Source organism: Herpailurus yagouaroundi, unplaced genomic scaffold, assembly GCF_014898765.1.
Source record: "Herpailurus yagouaroundi ecotype Mexico unplaced genomic scaffold, PumYag 141, whole genome shotgun sequence".
NCBI lineage: Eukaryota > Metazoa > Chordata > Mammalia > Carnivora > Felidae > Herpailurus > Herpailurus yagouaroundi.
Window position 1 is genome coordinate 51,815,474 of NW_024412396.1, and position 20,604 is coordinate 51,836,077.

The 20,604-nt window shown below is 50.8% G+C and overlaps 1 protein-coding gene across 3 annotated transcripts in view; it reads left to right on the top strand.

The window, feature by feature from the left end:
* The window catches only part of ADCK1 (aarF domain containing kinase 1), a 125,741-nt gene extending 105,444 nt beyond the window's left edge, over positions 1–20,297 (top strand). For all 3 annotated transcript variants that reach the window (XM_040477862.1, XM_040477863.1, XM_040477864.1), the window contains 4 exons: positions 10,104–10,253; positions 11,428–11,625; positions 16,857–17,050; positions 18,654–20,297. In XM_040477862.1, the coding sequence (XP_040333796.1) occupies positions 10,104–10,253; positions 11,428–11,625; positions 16,857–17,050; positions 18,654–18,825 (714 nt within the window). In that variant the 3' untranslated portion in view covers positions 18,826–20,297. The remainder of the gene's footprint in view (positions 1–10,103; positions 10,254–11,427; positions 11,626–16,856; positions 17,051–18,653) is intronic.
* Positions 20,298–20,604: the final 307 nt, after the last annotated feature.

Genomic DNA, 20,604 nt, shown 5'->3' on the forward strand with positions numbered 1-20,604 from the left:
AGCCTCTGTGAGGCAGGGCTGGGGTAGAGCGTTGGGGTTTTGTTCTCTGTGGACATGCAGAGTGGGGCAGGCTGGTATCAGAGTGATTTGGGGAAAACAACAGCAGTAATAATAATTATAAGCAACTAAGATGTGCCAGGCACGTGACACATGTCGTCTCTGCTCCTTACAGCTGTCTTGTCAAGGGTGAGATGAGAGACCATAACCCCATTTATGGATGAGAAAGCTAAAGCTCAGAGAGGTCAAATGACTTGTCCAACCTCACACAGCTAGTGGGGACAGAGCCCAGCCGTTTGAACACAGTTCTGTAGGACATCAAAGTCTTTGCTCCTCCACCTTCTCCTTCCCCCTCTCGGGGATGGGCCTGGGGCTGCGGTGGAACCAGGGCCAGCCGGGTGACGGCCGCATCAGTAACTCCTTGGAGAAGGAGGTGTAGAACTGACTGAGAAGCTCTGTCCACCACACAGGCACTATCTGAATGCAACCCTTCTCCCTTTAACTCACGTCAGGCACGGTTTTTTCCATTTCATGTAAACATTGTTCCGTTTTTAGAGAGATGAGGAGATAAGCAGTGCGTGAGCAGGGCTGAGCATCACGCCTGATGTCTGGTTGATGCTCCAAGTTGGTAGTTGATTATTACCATCATGGGGCGCTATCCTTTCTTCCTTTACCTCCTTATACCATTAGCGTTTACCATCCCTGTGCCAGGCCCTTTCTACATTGTAAACTTAGGAGAGACGGCTTAGTGTGTCTGTATTTACAGGTGAGGAATCGGGAGACCCAGAGAGGGAAGCTCCCAGATCTGGATGGCACACTTCCATCGTTTCCACATGGATTTCCCATGTAATCTCCAGCCAGATAAAGATGCAAATTGTTTCTAGCCCTCTGGCGGGCTCCCTCACCCTCACCAGAATTGCCTTTCTGACTCTGTCACCAGAGGTCACTTCCACTCACCGCCGAAGTTCATATACGCGGAATCACACAGTGTAGTCTTTTGCCGTCAGTCACCTGTGGGTCTTTTCTGGAAGCTGTGTTCTCTTCCATTGGTCTATTGGTCCATCCTTGCAATAGTACCACACTGTCTTGTTTACTTAATTCCTCAGTCCCCTGCCCCTGGCGTCTGGGGTCTGCATGATCTGGGAGTGTCTTTAGTATTCTGAGATGTTGTCATTAAATACGTCTCCAGAGAACTCAGGCTGGGCAGTGGGTGGTGGCCCATGTGCTCTACTGTGCTGTCACTGACCATCGGTGATATTGGGAGAAGACCGGGGACAGGCCCTACTTTACAGAAAATAATCTGTTGTGTCTCTTACCAAGCAGCATCAGAGCCACAGGCCGCATGGAACACTAGTGGGGGTGAAGGTGTGTGTGTGTTTGTGTGCATGTGGTTTGAAGACTCCACGTTCCTGAAGCCTCTTCTAACGGACTTCCGAGGTTCTGAAGTCTCCTGAGGACTGTGGAGCTCCGTGGGCTGGTCCTGGAGTGAAGCCCTCCATAGGACAGCCTGGCTAGGAGTGTTCCTCGGACAGGGAAGTACAAGGGATAGAAGTGATACAGGGCAAACATCTCACTCCGTATCCTGGGCACTAGGGTGTTTAGTGGCATCTCGGCTGCCACAGGCAGGTTCCTCAGCTTGGAGTTGGGGCTCAGGAAGTGGCTGTAGAAGGAATCGCTTTGCAGGTGGATGGGGATGACTCCAGACCCCCAGCCGCTTACCGGGTCAGCCCCGCTCCACTTTGGAGAGGCCCCTCACCCTGCAGCATCCCAACCTAGCTGAGCCTAGCATGTGACAACCTGAAGACCAGTCTTAGTAGCCAGTATCCGATAGACTCAGGTAGAGAAACACCAGGTTCGGAGGCAGAAGACCTAAGTCCAAGCTCTAGCTCTGCCAGTGGCTTGCTGTGTGACCTTGGACAAATCACTTCCCCTCTCTGGGCCTCAGTTTTCTTGCGGAAGGCATTGGATTGGCTGGGCTTGAAGGGTACGTCCCGCTTGAATATTTTACACAGCAGTGATTCCTGGCTTGCTGGGGAGCTAAGACTTCACCCATCTATTTCAGAATCACCAGGGGGAGCTTATTTTACAATACAGATGCCTGCTCCACCCCAGATTTATTCCAGAATCTGGAGTGGAAAGGGTTGCAAGAATCTGCGTTTCAGCAAACTTCAGGTGGTTCAGATGCTGACTAGAGCCCAGCAGCCACCCACCACCCGCCACCAGGCCAGCCTCCAGGCACGAGGCAGCCTGCCCAGGTGTGCTCGCTCACCTGGAGAGCACGAGGCCCTGGGGGGCCAGCAGCCTGCAGGGGCCCTCTTTTGTTTTAGTCTCTGCACCCAGAAACAGCACATTACCGAGGGCCTGACCTGCTGATCATATTTGCCAGTCACATTAAGAGCTGGTGACAGTGACTGTCATTGATTTTATTAAAAGTAAAGGTCGAGCAGGAGCATGCTTTCCTAGGCTGGATGGAGCCTCCTCAAACCAAAGGACGACTATTGATTGCAGACCTTTTATCGAAGGTTAATTGGATTTCAGTGAGTGTGTGTTTAAGACCCTGCCTGGGCTGAGGCTTAATTGAATTTGTGTGAAATTAGCTGAGAGAAAGGTGACAAAGTTGGGAGGTTGGGGGTGGTGGGGATGGGGCGTGGGGGCCCGGCAAGCAGACGTCTTGTGTCTGCCAGGAGTGGGGGTGGGTGCAGGGATGGGGGGCTTGCGAGAGATGCCTGGGAGCCAGCTGGGGGAAGAGGGCAGGGGGCTCCCAGTGCTCGTTTTGTTGACTTCGATTCAGTCCTCTGTCCTTGGGATGGCCCTCTGGGTATGTTGTGTGGCCCCCAGAGCCTGTCTTTTTGCCTCTCCGGAAAGTAAATCTTGCCTTGAGTCAAAGGTGGCGGGGCGGGTCGGGATCTGGGGTTCAGCTCTCTGGAAGCCTTCCCACAAATCCTCCTTTTTCAAGACCCCAACTCCTGTTTACAGAGGTGTCAGGGGCCCTCAGTCGCTGAGCCTCTGTGGGCTTGGGGCAGACATCAAGCGCCCCCCTTGCCAGCTTAGGGTCCCTTGTTGTCCTAAGCCCGTTCTCAGTAGCTGTCTGCTCCCCCTCTGGCAGCACAGTCTTGCTCATCTCCTTTTCTCTGCCCTGTTGTTGGGGGCTCTTTGTATGGTTTCTGTTAGTCATTTTAGTGGGGTTGGGGATGGAGTGGAGTCAGTGCATGGATTCAGTCTGCCACATTTAGCCAGAACCCCTGGCTGTGCTTCTTCCTTCCAGCAGTTTTAAAACCCATCCCCTGTCATGCTGGGAGCCGTGAAAGGGTCTCAGCTGTGTCTTTCGGCAGACGTGTATCACGCACCTACTGTGTGCAGGCACTGCGCATCGGTGCTGTACCCGAGGTGGGCACAGCGTGTGGGAGAAGGTGGTGCTGGGCGAGGCCTCACTGAGGCTGGGCGCTGTGGTGGGAGGCGCAGAGGGTTTCAAAGTAGCGGCACCCCGGGGTTGTGCCTGACTCTGCCATTTGTTGGTCAGGTGCCCTTGGGTAAGTTACTTAAACTCTGATTTTCCACCTCTGTGCAGGTGGTGTCACACCGGTACTTACTTCACAGGGTTCTTGTGCAGACTGCGGGCTGTGAAGTTTGTAAAAAAATCATTCATAATTTATGGTATCATTATTCACAGAGGCATGTCTTCCTGAGAATGTTCTTTGCGCCCCTCCTTTCCATCTTCCTCTGTTGTCCTGGGTATGTAGACTTGGAAAATGAGCGGTGGTCATCGACTGAGCAAATGGTGACTCCCCATCTGTAAACGCCAGACTGCAGTTAGTCCCCCAGTTTCCCTGTGGTGAATACCACACTCAGTGGACCTTTGGCTCTATGTTAGGAGGTGCTTAGAGGACCAGGGAAGCAAGGCTGAAGAGGCACCAAGGACCCTACTTACTGAAATCACTAGAAAGAAATCACCTCCTCCCATCGTCCACATACAGAACTCCATAACTTGTCAGACCGAATCTTGAGAAGCATAGGGGATGTTAGAGAGATACAGGTGCATGAGACAGGTTCCTGGAGATTTCTCTCCCCAACAGCAGGGGTGTTAGGAGTGGAGTCGGCCTTCCTGGATTCTGGTACCAGCTCTGCTACTTACGAACCATGCTGCCTTGGTGAAGCCAGTCACCCTTTGGAAGCCCTAGCTGCCTCTTGTAAAGTGGGGTGCAGGAGAATAACCCATAGGATTGTTTGATGATTGAAACATGAAGCGTTGGGTGTAGTGCCCACAGCACATGCTCAATAGAAGTTGTTTTTATGCTGGAATTCCAACCCTCAGCCCCCTCTGTGGCACTAGTGGTCAAATAGTTGCCGGAAAGAGGAAATGTGTAGGGAAGAAACCCTTTCCCCATTTCTTCTATTGACACAGGTAAGGTGGAAGGATGTGGAAATATTTCTCTGGAGTGCACTGTGCCCAAGGCAGGGGATGTCAGATGTCGACAGCTCTTCCTTAACTGTGTCTTCAATAGTCCTAGCCCCTAGGACTCAGTCCCTCTGGTCGCTGTGATCATTTGAACCTGTCTGGCCGGGAGACCCTTACTGGCCTTGGGGATACCCCCTGTCCTGGCTCTCAGGTGATGTGTAACCCAGAGAAGCTTTTGCCAGGCTCCAAAATTAGAGTAACTCCCCCAGCTGCCTCTAATTAACCCACTCACCACCTCTGTGGTTGGAGAGGCTCCCCATGTCTTCACATTTAGGGATTTCATCTCAATGTTGGCTCGTCCAAGATGGACCCTCTCCATGGATAGATTTGGCCTCACTGGGCAACAGCAGATAATCTGAGGTTTATGGGTCCCCAGGGAGGTTCCCAGGGCAGCGTAAGGGTGGAGAGTAAAATTCTGTAGGCAGTGGTCTGGTCTGGTCTTTCAGGCTCTCAAGAAGCCTGGCCATAAACTGACAGAGAGCAAGGAGAGTTTGAATTATTAACCTCTTTATAGTTAATATTGGGCTACTTACGTGATTATTAATATCCTGCAACACCAGCCTCCTGTTTCTTTGAGAGTTCTTGGCCTTGCTTGTATGACACCCCCAAGAACATAAATAGACGTTCCCTTGGGGGTGGGAATAAATTAATCCTTGCAATTATAGAATAATTAAAGCACTTTCAGCCAATTCAAGTTTTGAGAAAAATCCAAAAATAACTCCTTGATTTAAATATTATTTACTAAATTAATTCTTTACTCAGCCTTTTTATAGACTCCTGTTTTTTTTTTTTTTTTTAACCTCCCCACTGTCAGGGAATAAAGGCATTGAGTAATTACTAAAGTCACTTACATGAATGGACATTCTATTTACATGGAACAATTAAAAGACTTGTCACTGACTTTTTTTCTAAAAAGAGCTATACTATGGCTTTAGTTAACAGTTTTTTGGTTAGAGAAGCAGTCCTGGATTTCCCTCTGAGACTCTTTTCTCCAAATGGAATGCCTTCTTGGATGCTGTGAGGACCTTCAGAGGGTTTTGCTGCAGCCCCTGCCTTTAGGGGCTTCCCTGTGAGTGGAGGAGGAGTATAGCGAGGTGATTGACAGCTTGTTCCCTGGACCCAGACCACCTGGGTTTGGAGCTTGGTTTCACGAACTGCTGGCTGGGCGGCCAAGCTTCTTTCCTTTTTTATGTATTTCTTCCTCCACTTGTCTCCTACAGAGGATGGCTGTGAGTCCATGGAAAGTGCCTGGAATGGTGCCTGGCATAGAGTGTTAGCTGTTACCATTCTAAGAAGATGGCATTTCCTTGTCTTTATGCAAATGCCACTGTCACAGGGCAGGGGGCAGCCTTAGAGGAACTGAACATTTTTGCAAAGGAGACATACACGTGGCCAACTGGTACATGAAAAGGTGCTCAGCATCACTCGTCGTCAGGGAAATGCAAACCTAAACCACAAGGAGATATCACCTCACACCGGTTGGAACGGGCATTGAGAAGCTAAGAGAGCGAAGTGTTTGTTGGTGAGCATGTGGAGGAAAGGGGACGCTTGTCTGCTGTTGGTGGGACTGCAGATTGGTGCAGCCACTGTGGAAAACAGTGTGGAGGTTCCTCCAAAAAGTAAAAATAAAATGACCGTATGATTCAGCAGTTCACTTCTGGGTATATACGTGAAGGAAATTAAGTCAGTATCTGGAAGAGATACCTGCATCCCCATGTTCAATGCAGTATTTATATTTGTTTGCTCTTAATCACAAGACATAGCTAAATTATTATGGAAAGGGGATGGGAGAGAGGGTTGTGTGCCCAGCGATGGCCTTAGGTTTCTTCTGGGATCCTCGGTGTCTCTGAGTAAGAGGGGGGGCTGGCTGCCGTTCTCTGGGCAAAATGGTGCCAAGGCAGTATTTACTGAAACTCTGACAGATGTTAAGAAAAATTACCCAAAATTTAGAAATTAAGGGCAAGAGTGCGCAATGTGTCCTTTCACAGTCCTCCTTGGGTATTGTGCAGGCAGCCCACTGAGGGCTTTTTAATATCTAGAGAAATGTACTTTTGTTTGATTCTGCTGTTGACAATTAATTAGGGGCTCAGACTGAAGTCGTATGTCAACCTGTAGATCTTATCCTGTAGAGATATGCAAATAATTTCTGCCCAGGGGAAAAGATAACCTCAAAGGTTACGATTTCCTTACTGCTCTGTAGAGCAATAACCAGTTTTATATCTAATCCAGGAATCTCAGTCTCTTATTCCTGTTTAAGTTCCCATAAATACCCAGTCCCTCGAAATTCTCTGAACCTGCTCTTTTTGTGTGCTCCTCTATTGGCGAGGTGAACAATCTTTGACATGTATTCATCCTATATTCTTATGAGTTATGTTTTTAGCCTTTTGAAAATGAAACTTTGATCAAAGTGATAATGGTTACGTTTTTTTTTCTCCAAGTCTTAGATCATAAGCTGCCACATCACAGCAAACACATTTGTGTGTCTTCTGTAGTATGAAGCACCTTGAGGTCTATGCAGATCTAGCAGACACATAGTGTATGGTATAGTATATAGTGTGGTATACAAAGTGCTTTCCCAGATGCGGTCACATTTTGACCTTGAATGTCGAGGTTACCCTGGGAGGAAGCAGAGCAGCTGGAATTAGTTCCACTTGACAGCTAGGGGAACTTAGACCCGGACTGAGAAGGCAGGTGACTTGTCCTCGGGTCACCCATGCCATGAGTGGCAGTGCCAAGAGGGCTCCAGAGCAAAGCTGACGGCCTAGGCTGGTTTCCCCTCTTGTCTGTCTCTGTTGGTGAGATCTGGTGAAGGTGAACATCAAGAACAGCTCCCAGATGCAAAGACACCCAAGGAGGGGCAGCTGGCTGGGGTGTCGAAATGGAGGGGGCCACTTGATGGCTTTGCCTGCATGTGTATGAGCTTCAGTTGGCAGTGCCTCTTGCTCCTCCTGCTCCGGCAGCAGCTCACTCCTCATGGGCAAGGGCTCCCCCGTCCTGAGTCCCCAGATCCCCGGGGGCTATCTTTCAATGTGGTAATAGGGGGCCCAGAGCGATTAGCAATATTTCAGAGAGCTCAGGGGAGATCATACATCTCCCCATGACAGGTCCGCCCAGACTAAATGAAATGTCATTTCTCTGCTTTTGGCTGGAATTCTGTCAGCTCAGTCTGGCTGTGCTGCTTGTCTTGGGCTGATCAGGAGCCCTGATTGGACCTTATATGCATCCTTGACGAATAAAAATGAATTATTACTTACTAAATGCAATTGGTTTGGCAAATGCATCCTTTCAGAGCATGGCTCCATGGAGCTCCGAAGAGCCTAACAAAAGGGCTTCTCAAAAGGGGACTTGCCGGCTCAGCCAGGACCAACTCCACTGGGCCCGCCTCCGAGGAAACAGAAAATGGTGGCCCTGGGACAGCTGACATCTCAGCCTGAGGCTGAGCACCCGACCTGGGGCAAAGTCCTCCAAATGCCAGCAGAGTACCTGGCATTCATTTCCCCCAGCATGACATCGGAAGAGGTGTCAGGACTTGAGACAACCTCTTTAACCCTGGTGTCTTCATCTCTTAAAAAATGTAATGGACCCTGGTCTGCCACTCTCCCAGGAGTGTTGAGAGGAGTCAGTAAAAACGGGGCTCCCAGGAGGGGTCACTGGGCTCCAAGCACCCGGATGTTCTCACTTGTGAGTGGCACTACTGTTGTTTCCGTTGTACAGAAGCCGAGAGTATCAGCAACCTGTTTAAGGTCACAGAGTTCACTTGAGAAGTGCAGACGTCATGAGCCTGCGTTACTAGAAGGCTGCGGAGTCACACCTGGCTTGGGTCCTGGCTCCACCTATCTGTAGTCCTTAGCTCTGTATAAGTTGCACCCCGATGAGTCTCAGCTTCTTATCTGCAAAATGGGGATCATAATTGTACCTACATGTAAAGCTGTTATAAGGCTGTCAGCTATTGTAGGGTGATTCTTGATGATTTATTTTGGAGCCAATTACAATTGATTGGGATTCAGAAGAGATGAAGGGGGTTAGGATAAGCATGAAGGCAGGAACCACAGCATCTCAAAAAAACATAGGCAAGGGTTTTATTCATGTTGAAGGCAGAGTCCTATATTCACATGTTTGGCTTATTATTGGCAAGTGGATGCTGAGTAGAACCAGTCTATGCTATGTAAATTATACCTCAATAAAGCCATTTAACAAAATAGAGCCAGTCCTTGCCATCTTAGGAGCTCATAATAGTGAGCTACATGGTCATTGGTCAAATAATGACACAAATAGTGTGCTGGTACCATGAAAGAATAGTACAGAGTTCTATGAGAGTTTATGCCAGGAGAACCTCATCTAGGCTGGGAGGTCAAGGAAGGCATCTCCAGAAAGGTGATGCTGAGCTGGGGTGGGGAGGAAGATAGAGGTGAACCAGGTGAAGGGAGGGAGGTGGGAGGAAGGCTCTTGGCAGACGGACTATCATGTGCAAAGGTCCTGAGGTAGGAAGGTACAGGGTCATTGGAGAAGAGAAAGAGCACAGACATGACTGTAGTATCGTGGCATGAGATAAGACCGGGGAGGGAGGCTGGGCCTGGTTGTGCAGGGCTTTGTAGGCAAAGGAAAGGAATTGAACCTTCATCTTAAGACCCTACTTCTTGTGTTTCCCACCCGTGGGCCCCAGCTCCTCTCCTCTGGCTAGGACATATTTGCTAGTGACCATGGGGTCCAGCAGGGACTGAGAGAAATGTCAAGGGCAGTGTGTGTCCTGGGGCATCAGCTTTGTGAGTTGAGCCTCTCTTTGTCCTCTGGAAACCCATTGGCAGACCATCTGTGGGCCCAGGTCTGGTGCTATTCAGCAGCTGTTCCCTAGCTGGGAAGAGGCTTTTAGCTTTAATAAAAAGGGAGTAAAGATAAGAAGACCGCCTCGGCATGGAGGGCAGCAGTGACAGGATGATTTAAATGGCCTCTCCAGTGTCATTTCTTCTGTGCAGACATCATAAATCAGATTAGCCCTGGTCTCTGGCGGGGAGGCGCGAAGGGAAAGGGGCCTGAAGGAAAGGGGAGCAGGGCTGTGACTCTGGGTCCTCCTGGGCCTCCATCCCAGAGCTGGTGGGACAGCTCTAGGGGGTGCCAGGGTAACGTATTCCTGACCCACAGCCCTCTAGACCTGCTTGTTGGAGAAAGGGAAGTTGGGATGGGGTCACAACCACTCCAGCTCTCCAGCTCATCTTTAGCTTTGGTGGGAGAATGAAGATCCTGAGAAGAGAATAGGGAAGAGAAGGATTGGGGAAGAGTGGAGGGCAGGGGTTGGGGGTGGGAGTTACAGCCTTTGGGCATGTTTGAAGCAGTGGTTCTACCTCGTTCTATATTATGGTCACCTTGGGAACTTTAAAATAAGTGCCGATGCCTGGGGCCACCTCTAACACTTCTGAGTTCTCGGTGATTCTAATATGTGGCTGAAGTTGAGGATAACTGGATTAGAACTCAGCTGCTGTCTTAAAGTCAAGAACTATACAATCACAAGCCATTCGTCCCACCATGACCACTCAGGCCCACCCAGCACTGCTGGCCTTCCTCTTGAAAGTGACCAGATTGAGGGGCCAGTGTCGAAGTCTCTGAGATAGGTATTCGTGTGGTGTAACTCCCACCTGCCTCCCTTCTCTTTCAGATTTCACGCCACCTGGGAAAAATATACAGCGAGATGATCTTTGTCAATGGTTTTGTGCACTGCGACCCCCACCCTGGCAACGTGCTGGTGCGGAAGCACCCGGGCACAGGAAGGGCAGAGATTGTCCTGTTGGACCACGGGCTCTACCAGGTAGAAGAGGCCTTTTTCACCCAGCCAGTCCAGGGTCTGGTCCTGGGATCAGAGGTTGCTGATCTCCCGATCGGCCACAGACATGGGAGGCAGATATCCAGGGCAGATGGAGAGGCCCTGCCCTACCCCTAGAGCTGTTGTTCTGTGTAAGTCACATCATACGAGCTCTCTCCAGTTGAATGAGGTTGGTAATGCTTCCTTTATAGGCTGCTGTGGGGAGTAGATGGGGATATGCCTGGGTATGTGCAGGTGCTTTGTCAGGTGTAAAAACCTTGCTTCCCAGGGAAGCGCAGGCCAGCCCACTGGGAAATGAGCTGCCCTTGGATGAGCTGGGAATTCAGGGTAAGGAGGTAACTCAGCCCCAGGGAGGACGTAATGTGTAGTGGGAAAGAGGGCCAGGAACTGATAGGGGCTGGATACCCCCAGACTCTGTCCTCTGGAACTTGGGACTCATCTGGGTTCAGGTGAGCCATGGTCTCCTGCCTGGAAGTTGGGAAGTTCACTGCCAGTCCTGGGAACCAGGGCCTATCTTGAGTTTATGGCAGATGGTCCTGGGGAGGTTTCCCCAATGACCTCTTACTCCTCCCCTCAGGGCCTTGATCCCACCTCCCAAAATCTTGGCCTCCTTTGAAAGACTTACTGACATTGGGTACGTTGGTTTGAGGTAGGCCAGCTGCTGTCAGACACAGCCCCCCAAACAAATGATGGCCCAGACACAACAGACATCTAATTGTTGTCTCGGGTAGGTGGAGGTGTCTGAAGGCAGGGGCTGACTGAGGCTCTGCCCCACAGGCTTCCCTGGGGGTGGGCTCGTCATCCTCCAGCAGCAGGAGTGGGGGCTCAGAGCAGTATGCGTGGGAGAGTTTTTGGCAGCTGGATGTGGAGCTTCTGCCACATTCCATTGGTCAGAGCTCGGGCAGAGGGCCACATCCAAGTAGGAGGGAGGCGGGGAATATGATTTTAGTGGGCAATTGGTAGCTTCTGGCCCTCAAGACCAAGGCTGGCCAGATAGTAGCTTTGAACTTGGGCCTTCAGGGATGGCTGAACTTTGGGAGAGAAGCAGATGTCATGCCCTAGTTCCCCGGTCTTCCCCTTCACTGTGATCATACCAGCCAGGGTCTAGGTCTTCTGTGGGGAAAGGAGGCTCAGGTCCTGCCACATTGTCCCCACACAGGTGCTTACGGAGGAGTTTCGGCTGGATTACTGCCACCTCTGGCAGTCGCTGATTTGGACTGACATGGAGAGAGTGAAGAAGTACAGCCAGCGCCTGGGAGCCGGGGACCTCTACCCCTTGTTTGCCTGTATGCTGACGGCCCGGTCTTGGGACTCGGTCAACAGGGGCATCAGCCAAGCTCCGGTCACCGCCACTGAGGTGGGTGGTCCCCTCCTGGTCCTGTCTTCTCCTGAATGCAAGGGGTGGGGCCAGGGATGGTCTTTGGACCCCTGCCAACCCAGGGCCTGAGGTTGTGGGCTGGTGGGCTGTGGCAATGGGACTGTGGGCAGCACTGGAGATATACTGGAGGAGAAGCCGCAGCCCTGGATGCAAGGAGGGAGAGGAAACGGTGTCTCACTGTATCCCTCCTGGCCTTACCAACCTGGTCGTGTTGACTGTATAACCCAGACTGCTGTGGCTTTTGCTGCAACATGCTCACATGAGATTTCAGGCTTCCACCAAGTTCTCCTCCAAGACTTCTAGAAATCCCCAGGGACTGTCTCATCGATAAGTCTAGTTCCACTTGAGCTGACTCCTGCTGGGCACGGTCTCCCATTGCAAACTTCCTGTAGGGCTCCCTACTGGGGAGAGCACCTCAGTTCCCCACGCGGCCACTTGTCCCATTGTTCTCCCTGAGTGTGTAGCGAAAACAGCTTTGTAGTTCATTTCTCTGTTGGATCTAGATGAGAGTCCCATGGAATCTGGGCTGAGACTGGTCCTAGGAATCCCTCCTCCCTGTACTCACTGCCACCTCCCTCCCAGGCTTCTCATTCTCTCATGGAATTGGCTTCTGTCTTCCCAGCTTGCTGGACCCATGCACACTTGCCCATAGCCGTGTGGGGACGGGCTTAGGCTCAGCCGAGGCCCCTGCTCAAGGTTCTGCTTGTGCAGTCAGATATACCTGGATTCTAGTTGCAGATCCTGTTCTTCCTGGTGGCATGGCCTTGGATGGTTCTTGCCACCTCTTGGAGACTCACAGTCCTCCCTAAGCTGCCTTGTGATGGGGGCCTTTAGGAATGGCTGGATGGAATCTCAAATGTCGTCACCAAAAAGACCACCTCTCCTGTCTCTTGGCTCTGTTTTCCTGCAAATTGACATCATTCCCCCTCAAGCTTGGTGGCAGCGTTGACTGTCAGCTGCCCCAGGCTTGTGTGGCTTTAAAGCTCATTATCTTGGAAGTGAGACCATCTCCTTCCTTTGTTAAATAGGGATGATAATTTCAGGGATGCTTTATTGATAATGCATGTAAAGTGCCTGCCCATAGTTCCTGAAGTTTGTTCATTGAACAAACATTTGTTTTTGCTGGAACCTAAACTAGGTGCTGGGGATCCAAAGATGAACAGACAGGCCTTCCATGTAATTTGCACTGTGATTGAGGGAGACAGACAGTAAACAAGTGAACAAACAGGTAAATGGAATAATTGCAGGTTACGGGTACAGGAGGCAACAGGTGGGGTGAGTAATGGGGGTGCTGTAGACTGGGTGCTCAGAGATCTTGCTGGGAGCTGACATCTGAGTTCTGGAGGACAAGAAAAGCAGCAGCCAAGGCAGAGCTTGGAGAAAGCATTCCAGGCAGAGGGCACACAATGCCGCAGAGCAGGAGGAGAAAGCGTCAGCATGGTCTGGATTGTGGGGAGGTGGGTGCTGGAATGGGAAGAATTTGGGGTGCCGGGCAGAGAGAGCATCACACGGGGTCTCATAAGCCATGGGAAGAGGTTCGGATTAGTTCTCAGTACAAAGCAAAGCAGGTGTCAAGCAGGAGAAGGATGTGCCCAGAGTTTTTACTTTAAGTACCTCTCTGGACGGGGCAGGACGAGCACAGGGGCAGTCGGTCAGGAGGCTGGAGGTGAGGGGGGCGCAGACCTCACTAGTGGCAGCAGAGCTGGAGGGAAGCAGACGGAGCCAGGGTGTACTTTGGATGGAAGATTGGGAGGCCTTTCTGTCAACTTGGGTGTGGAGAGGAGGCAAAGGGCGGGGAGTCAAAGTTACATCCCAACGTGTTGGGGTCAGGCGTAGGGTAGGGGGTGAAGCTACTTCCTGGCATAGGGAAGACTGGGAAGGACATAGTTAGGGGGCAGGAGACAGTAGTTAGAGCATTCAGAGGGAGGTGTCATGGGCAGCCAAGCTTGGAGCTCCAAGAATGAGTCCAGGCTCAAAATACAAATTTGAGAGTTCTCAGGGTATACTTGGTATTTAAAGCCTCAGAGATGGGTAAGATTGCATGGCACACAGTAGGTACTTGGTGTATCATGTTTTTTTTTTTTTTTTAATTTAAAAATCTTGTTTTTGTTTTTGAGAGAAAGAGCACGAGTGGGGGGAAGGGCAGAGAGAGAGGGAGACACAGAATCCGACACAGGCTCCAGGCCCTGAGCTGTCAGCACAGAGCCCTATGCAGGGCTTGAACTCGTGAACCATGAGATTGTGACCTGAGCCAAAGTTGGACTGAGCCACCCAGGTGCTCCTGATATGTGTTCTTATGAATTACTCACTTATAAAGACCCAGCATAAATGCTATGTATTAGTCTGCTTGGGTTGGTGTAGTAGAATACCACTGATGAGGTAGCTTGAGCAACAGAAATCTATTTTCTCACAGTTCCGAAGACCAGAAGTCCAAGATCAAGTTATCATCAGGATTGGTTTCTGGTGTAGCCTCTCTTCCTGGCTTGTAGACAGCTGCCTTCTTGCCGTGACTCACACGGCCTTTCTTCCATGTGTACACGCTCCTGGCTTCTCTTCTTCTCTGAGGGACATCAGTCCTATTGGGTTAGAATATAAAGTCACACTTCACCCTTATGAAGTCACTTAATTTTGTTGACCTCTTTGAAGGCCTTGTCTCCAAATATAGTCACACTCGGGTTAGGACTTCAACATATTGATTTGGGACACAATTCAGTCCATAGCACCAGCAAGGAAGCTCCTGTTCATCACCTTTGCCAAACATGGCCCCTTAATACTTGTATCACTCACATGCATGCCATCTTAGACTCTGAGAGTGGCTGTTTGTATACTTCTGTGAATTCTCCAGCTAGGTGGTGAGTACCTGGAGGGCAAGAATCCTTTCTTGCACATCTTTTTATAAAGGCCTGCAGTCCTGGAACCACATCTAACAGAGAGGTATTGGTGTAGGTTCTGGAGACATGGAATCCATTTCCTCACTTTGGATGAAAACCCAGAGAGAGAATAAACTTAGCTGCTCCAGACCAGCCCCAGCCCAGTCTCTGAGATGTAAGGGTTCCATTTTTCTGAGTCTTAGTCTTATTGGGAATGAGTGTAACCTCCAACATTGTGTCAGGGTAGATGTTTTTCCAACTAAAAGTGGCTTAAACCTTTAAGCATTTATTTTCTTCATAACAAGAAGCCTGGAGGTGGGTGGGTCCAGGTTGGTTAACTGAGTAGATCAGCAATTCAGGGCTCTGGGCTAACTCTCGTGGTTCTAAGATGACTGTGGCAGTTACAGGCTTAACACCTTTATTACCCTGATTGATGTCCAGAGGTGGGAATTAGGGGCCATTTCTTCTCATATATTGTTCCTTAACAAGAAAACCTTTCCCAGAGGGTTCAAAAGACTCCCCCCTAGGTCAATTGGCCAGAATTGTGTCTCATGTCTATGCCTGAGCCAATCACTTGGCAGAGGCATTCCGCTCAGGGCACACCATGGCTGAGATCAATCAAGATCCCCCACCCTGGGGCTAGGGAGGGGCTCACCTCCCTGAAGAACATGGCCCCAAGGGGTCAAGCGAACAAAAATGGGGTTCTTTTGAGAAAGGAGAATGAGGAATGGCTGTTGCATAGGCACCCAACAGAGTCTACTGCAGACACTCACCATCAGGATAGTCCAAGCTTGAAGAGATGCCCCCTAGAGGGAGCCTGCGTGGGTGCAGGTGCTCTGAGAGGGGCTGTCTCCATCCAGGTCAGTCCCCACCTTGCTGAGGGGTCCCTATGGTGAGCAAGGCCTTGATCTGGCCTTAACCCTCGGGCAGGGTGGCCTGCAGCTATGGTGGGAGGCGGTGGGGAGACAGACAGCCTCAGTGTCTGGCTTGGTGTTGAGATGTTCCAGTCTGATAGCTTCTGCCTGAGGGACATTTCGAGTTTCACAGCTACTCAGTTATCAGCAGTGCACACGTATTCCAGAAAGGGCTGAGTCCTGCTTTTGCTGCAGAAGGCGGCCGTGTGGGGAAGCCTTTGGCAGCATTGCTGCGCCCCTTGTCATGACTTGGATTAGCACCAAGCATCTCCCCGATCCTGATCTCTGCTGTCCCTCTTGGTCAGACTGGGAGGTGGGCCCAGGGGGCCTCAGCATTCCCAGTTTTTAGGTGAGGACCCTGGGTTCTAAGAGATGAAAGGACTTGCCCAGGGTCGGGGTCCCCGCTGTGAGGTGAGAGGAGGCAGATCCTGGTGATGGTGGTGGCCTGGGCTCTGCAAGGATTCCAACCCTGACTCACCACTTACTAGCTGTGGCCCGCAGGCAGGTTGCCTAACTTCTCAGTGCTTTGGTTTCCTTTTCTCAAACGGGGGTGATACATTTACCTGATAGGGTCATCGTGAGGATTAAATGAGCTAATGCCTGCAGCCATTTTCTCTGGAGATTGAGAAGAGGTCAGAAGTGCACCATCATGCTCAGGGCTCTGGCCGGGGGCAGGTGTTTGCTCAGAGCCCTGCAGAGTTCAGGGGCAGGGAAAGAAGCCAGACCTCACACTCAGACACCAGCATGGGGTAAGCCCCGGCTCCTGCTCTTTGGGCAGCGGGACCTCAAGCACTGAGTGGGCGGTGGGGCTCTGGGTGTGTCTGGTGGGGCACAGAGTCAGGCAGGGGATAGAGCTAGACTTTGGAGTTGGGTTGGGGTCAGGAGCTGAGGTCTATGAACTGCACCAGCCTGGGCTTGGCTGAAGGGATGGGGGACATGACTCAGCTGGCACCAGCTTCCAGGGCTCCTTCTAGGCCTGTCATCAAATTGGTGGCCAGTGAGAAAAGCCTTGGTTCACCTCACACGGATGAACCCTTGGGCCAAGAGGCTAGCTAACTCCAGCCTCATCAAATGGCTGATGAGGAAGTAGACTTCCTGCCCCAGTCAGTACTGGCTCGTGGGCTCGGAGGATCGGTATTGGTGACCTTGGGGAGCCAAGAATGGCAGAGGTCCTGTCGATGTGCTCCTGTACTGCGTCCAGTGCTAGGCCAGAAGTTGGGGTGAGATGTCATATCCAGGTTTGTCAGACTACAAAGCCCCCGTGTTAAGCTTCCTTCTGGGGAGCTCCCTAGTGGCACCGAGGCAGCCATATGCTAGAAGCTCCCTTCTGGAGCCTCCTTGCAGCCCCTCAGCCATAGGCACCTACCACCCTGAGCCCCACTTCCCACACCAACTCTCCATGTCTGTCTCCCTGTTGCTGCTTCAGGACTCGGAGATCCGCAACAATGCCGCCAACTACCTCCCCGAGATCAGCCAGCTCCTCAACCACGTGCCTCGCCAGATGCTGCTCATCTTCAAGACCAATGACTTGCTCCGTGGGATTGAGGCTGCCCTGGGCACCCGTGCCAGTGCCAGCTCCTTCCTCAACATGTCGCGTTGCTGCATTAGAGCGCTGGCCACGTGAGTGTGGGCTCTGGCCTCTCCTTCCCTCCTAGCTCCCTGGCCTGCTCCAGGGGTCTCATTTGCCTCCACTTTCTCCCACCAGTCCCCAGGGCCTTGCCTGAGCTCCCTAGTCTGCACCTGTCCTTGGAGGAAAAGTTAGGGGCAGGAGACAGCTCCAGTGAATTCGCTGATTCCGGGCTGTGTTTTTGGGCGGTCCAGAGAGCCACCTGTACTTTAAAATATGTGGATTTTAGGACCTCACCCTCCTAGTCAGGCTTTCCAGGTAATTTTTTTTTTAATTTTTCAAAATGTTTTATTTGTTCCTGAGAGAGAGAGAGAGAGCGCGCGTGAGCTTATGAGTGGGGAGGAGCAGAGCGAGAGAGGGACACAGAATCCAAAGCAGGCTCCAGGCTCTGAGCTGTCAGCACAGATTCCAACATGGGGCTCTAACTCACAAGCCATGAGATCATGACCTGAGCCAAAGTCAGACGCTTAGCCAACTGAGCCACCCAGGCACCCCTAGGTGATTCTTACCTTCACTAAAGTTTGAGATGCTTTCTGAGAGTCTCAGTCCCATCCAAGTGTCCCCTGGGCTTGGAATCAGGACACCCTGATGCATGCATCCCATCTCTAACTGGTCCCAGGACCCATCTCCGCAGGATCGGCTAAGCGGCAAGGCCAATGTTCTTTTCCCTGCACGTGTGGCCCTGACTCAGGGAAGTGTCGCCAGAAGGCTCACTTGGGATATCAGATCTTTTTAGATGCCTCAGTGCCCTTGGAGTATTGGTGAGGGAGGGAAGGTGCTTCCTCAGGGAGGTATTGCTAGAGAAGTGAAGGTTCTAGGCCTTTCTCCCTGAGTGTGCAGATACATGGTAATGGCCATGCTCTGGCTGAATTTTCTCTTCTGAGAGAGGAGGCCTAGACTGGTGTCAACTCCCATCCATCCAGTGCAGGGAATGGGTCATTTTGGCAAATTGATGAAGGGAGTGTTGACCACATACAGAAAACACAGATCTCAGATGATCTGGGTTTTCCCAATGATCAGATATTGAATTAGATTATAGTAAAATAGACTGCACACAGAAAGGTCTGAGCATGATTTATTCTTTGAGGGTTCTGGGAACCAAGTCTTAAAGGGTCATTATCATAGCACCAATTTTTGTCATGTTCTTTTGTTAGTGCAGAAGAGGTTGAGCTGGGTTGAATCCATACTGGCCTCAGCCTCTCAGGGCCACCTGACCTAGTTTCCAGGTGATTCAGTCTCAGAAAGTTTGGGAAAGCTTTTATACTGAATTTGGGGGATTCAGGATTAGCATATATTTACTAACCTTCCAGAAAAAGGGACACATTGGAATGTTCTACCCAGTGGGTCCATTAGATCTTTGATGCCCTGTGAAACCGCTGCTTTTATTACCCCACTTATCTGGAAAGTTCCTTTGGAGTAGTTGAGTCCCTCTGGTCTCTGGGTGGGTCAGCAGTGCTATGATCATGTAACCAGGAGTTATCCGCTAGGGCAGGGGCCTGGTAAGTTGACTAAGTCAGGATCTTCTGTTGTTGTGATACTGAGTGCTTCTTGCCTCTTTATCTCTTGTTCTCTCCTCCCTTCTTGTCTGTCCTGCAGGCACAAGAAGAAGAGTACCTGTTCGTCCTTCAGAAGGGCCCAGATCTCTTTCAGCGAGGCCTTCAACTTATGGCAGATCAACCTTCATGAACTCATTCTGCGTGTGAAGGGGTTGAAGCTGGCCAGCTGGATCTTGGCCTTTCTTTGCTGGCTGTTGCCCACTCCATACTGAGTGGACTTGCTGTCCCCTTTCCCTTTCCAGTGTGATTCTGTGGTGGGCAAGTTGACTTTTCACTCCACTCCTCTGTCATGTCTCTACCCAGGTGCCCTATTTCTGTCACATGGTGGCCTGGGGCCCCATGATCATTGTCCATGGCACCACTATACTTCACACCTCTGGAATCCCTCCCCTATGCTGTAGCCCTTGTCTCTGGGCCCGCAAGCTGTCCCCTGCAGTAGGCTTCTCCCCTGACCCAGGGAGATGGCCCACCACTCTAGGTGGGTGCCATGGGGCTGGATGTCACCCTATTTCCGGTAACAACTCCTGTTGTCAGGATGGACCATGAATCCCACTGACTTCCTACATGAATTCCTACATTTAACTTGTGGGCGCTTTGATTTTGTTGGAAGAGAGCATTGTTTCTGATCTTGCTGGGAACAGATTCCCTCTCCTTGTCCTGTCACTCCCCAGAGGTGTTGCACCTGAGCAAGGTGGCTCGGCATCCGGGGCATGAGTTCACTGCTGTCACGGTGACCCCTTTGGTGTTTTATATACTGTGTTTCAATAAAACCCCTTGAGGGTTGCAGGGAAGGGCTTTGTTGATGGGATTTTTATTCTAGGTTGGGGGTGAGTCCACATTGGCCGTTAGGTAAGAGTGGACCTGGGTGCCTTGTGCCACTGTGTTCTGCTTGGCATCTTGCCCCTGTCATCCTTCCAGCCTTTCCCTGTGTGGCCGCTTCCTGCCGCATGTAGGCTTTTCTTACTTTCCAAGACTCTGATGCTTTGGTCAGAGGAGTTGAGAAGCCCAAGGCCAAGAACTCAGAGGCTCATCTGAAACTTCTGCCTTTGGTTTCTCTGGGTTCTCCACCTGCTTTATTCTACTCATTGCATCCTGACTTAGCCCTTCGGCTCCTCATTTGACACCCTCAGTCCTGGAGACTGTAGTGTAAGCCTCAGTCACTGTGGCTAGGGTTCCACTCTGGAGCCTCCTTGTCTCCTGTCTGGACTCCATGCTTCCATCTGTTGCCCACGGCCAGGGCTGCCCCACCCCCACTCAGTCATCTGCTCCTGTTTCTGGGTCATCCCCATAGTTCTGCTCTAACTCCAGGTCCCTGAGAGACTCCACATTTGGCAGGTCCTACTATTACCGAGCACCTGTGCTCACCGGCAGTAATTGTGTTTGAGTGTCTCTGATCTTACTTCATCCCATTCACAGGGGCAGAAAGCCCCTGAATCCAACTCTCATCTTCTCTTTGTTCATAATACAACAAGCAGGTTTTCCGCTGACCAGAGATGATTTTCAATCCCTTTATTTCCTGAAAGAATTAATTGTTCTTAGTGACCAGTTGGATGCACCCGGGGACCTGGGAGAATAATTTACAAGATCTGTTATTAATCATGAGGATGCATGCTGCATATTATATTTTATGGTGTCTTTTATAGCCACTGAAGTAAATATATAATGTCCTTTTTGTTCAAGGTAATGGTTACTTCTCACTTTTAGTTTAATGGTTGGCTCCCTCCTGCCCTGGGATCTAAAACATCAGCATGTTGCCAGTGGGCCCAGCACCCAGAACAATTATCCAGGGAGAGTAGAGAATCTGGGAGGGTTTGGGGTATAGGGAAGTTTGAAAATAGGAGGAAAGTTGGCTGATGATTATTGAGTGCCTTCCATGGGGAGAGACCATGCTAGGCTCTTTGTAAATAAATTACATCATTAAATTGTCCTGTCAGCTCTACGAGGGGGAGAAGTCATTAGTCTCATCTTCCAGAGATGGGGACCAAGGCTCA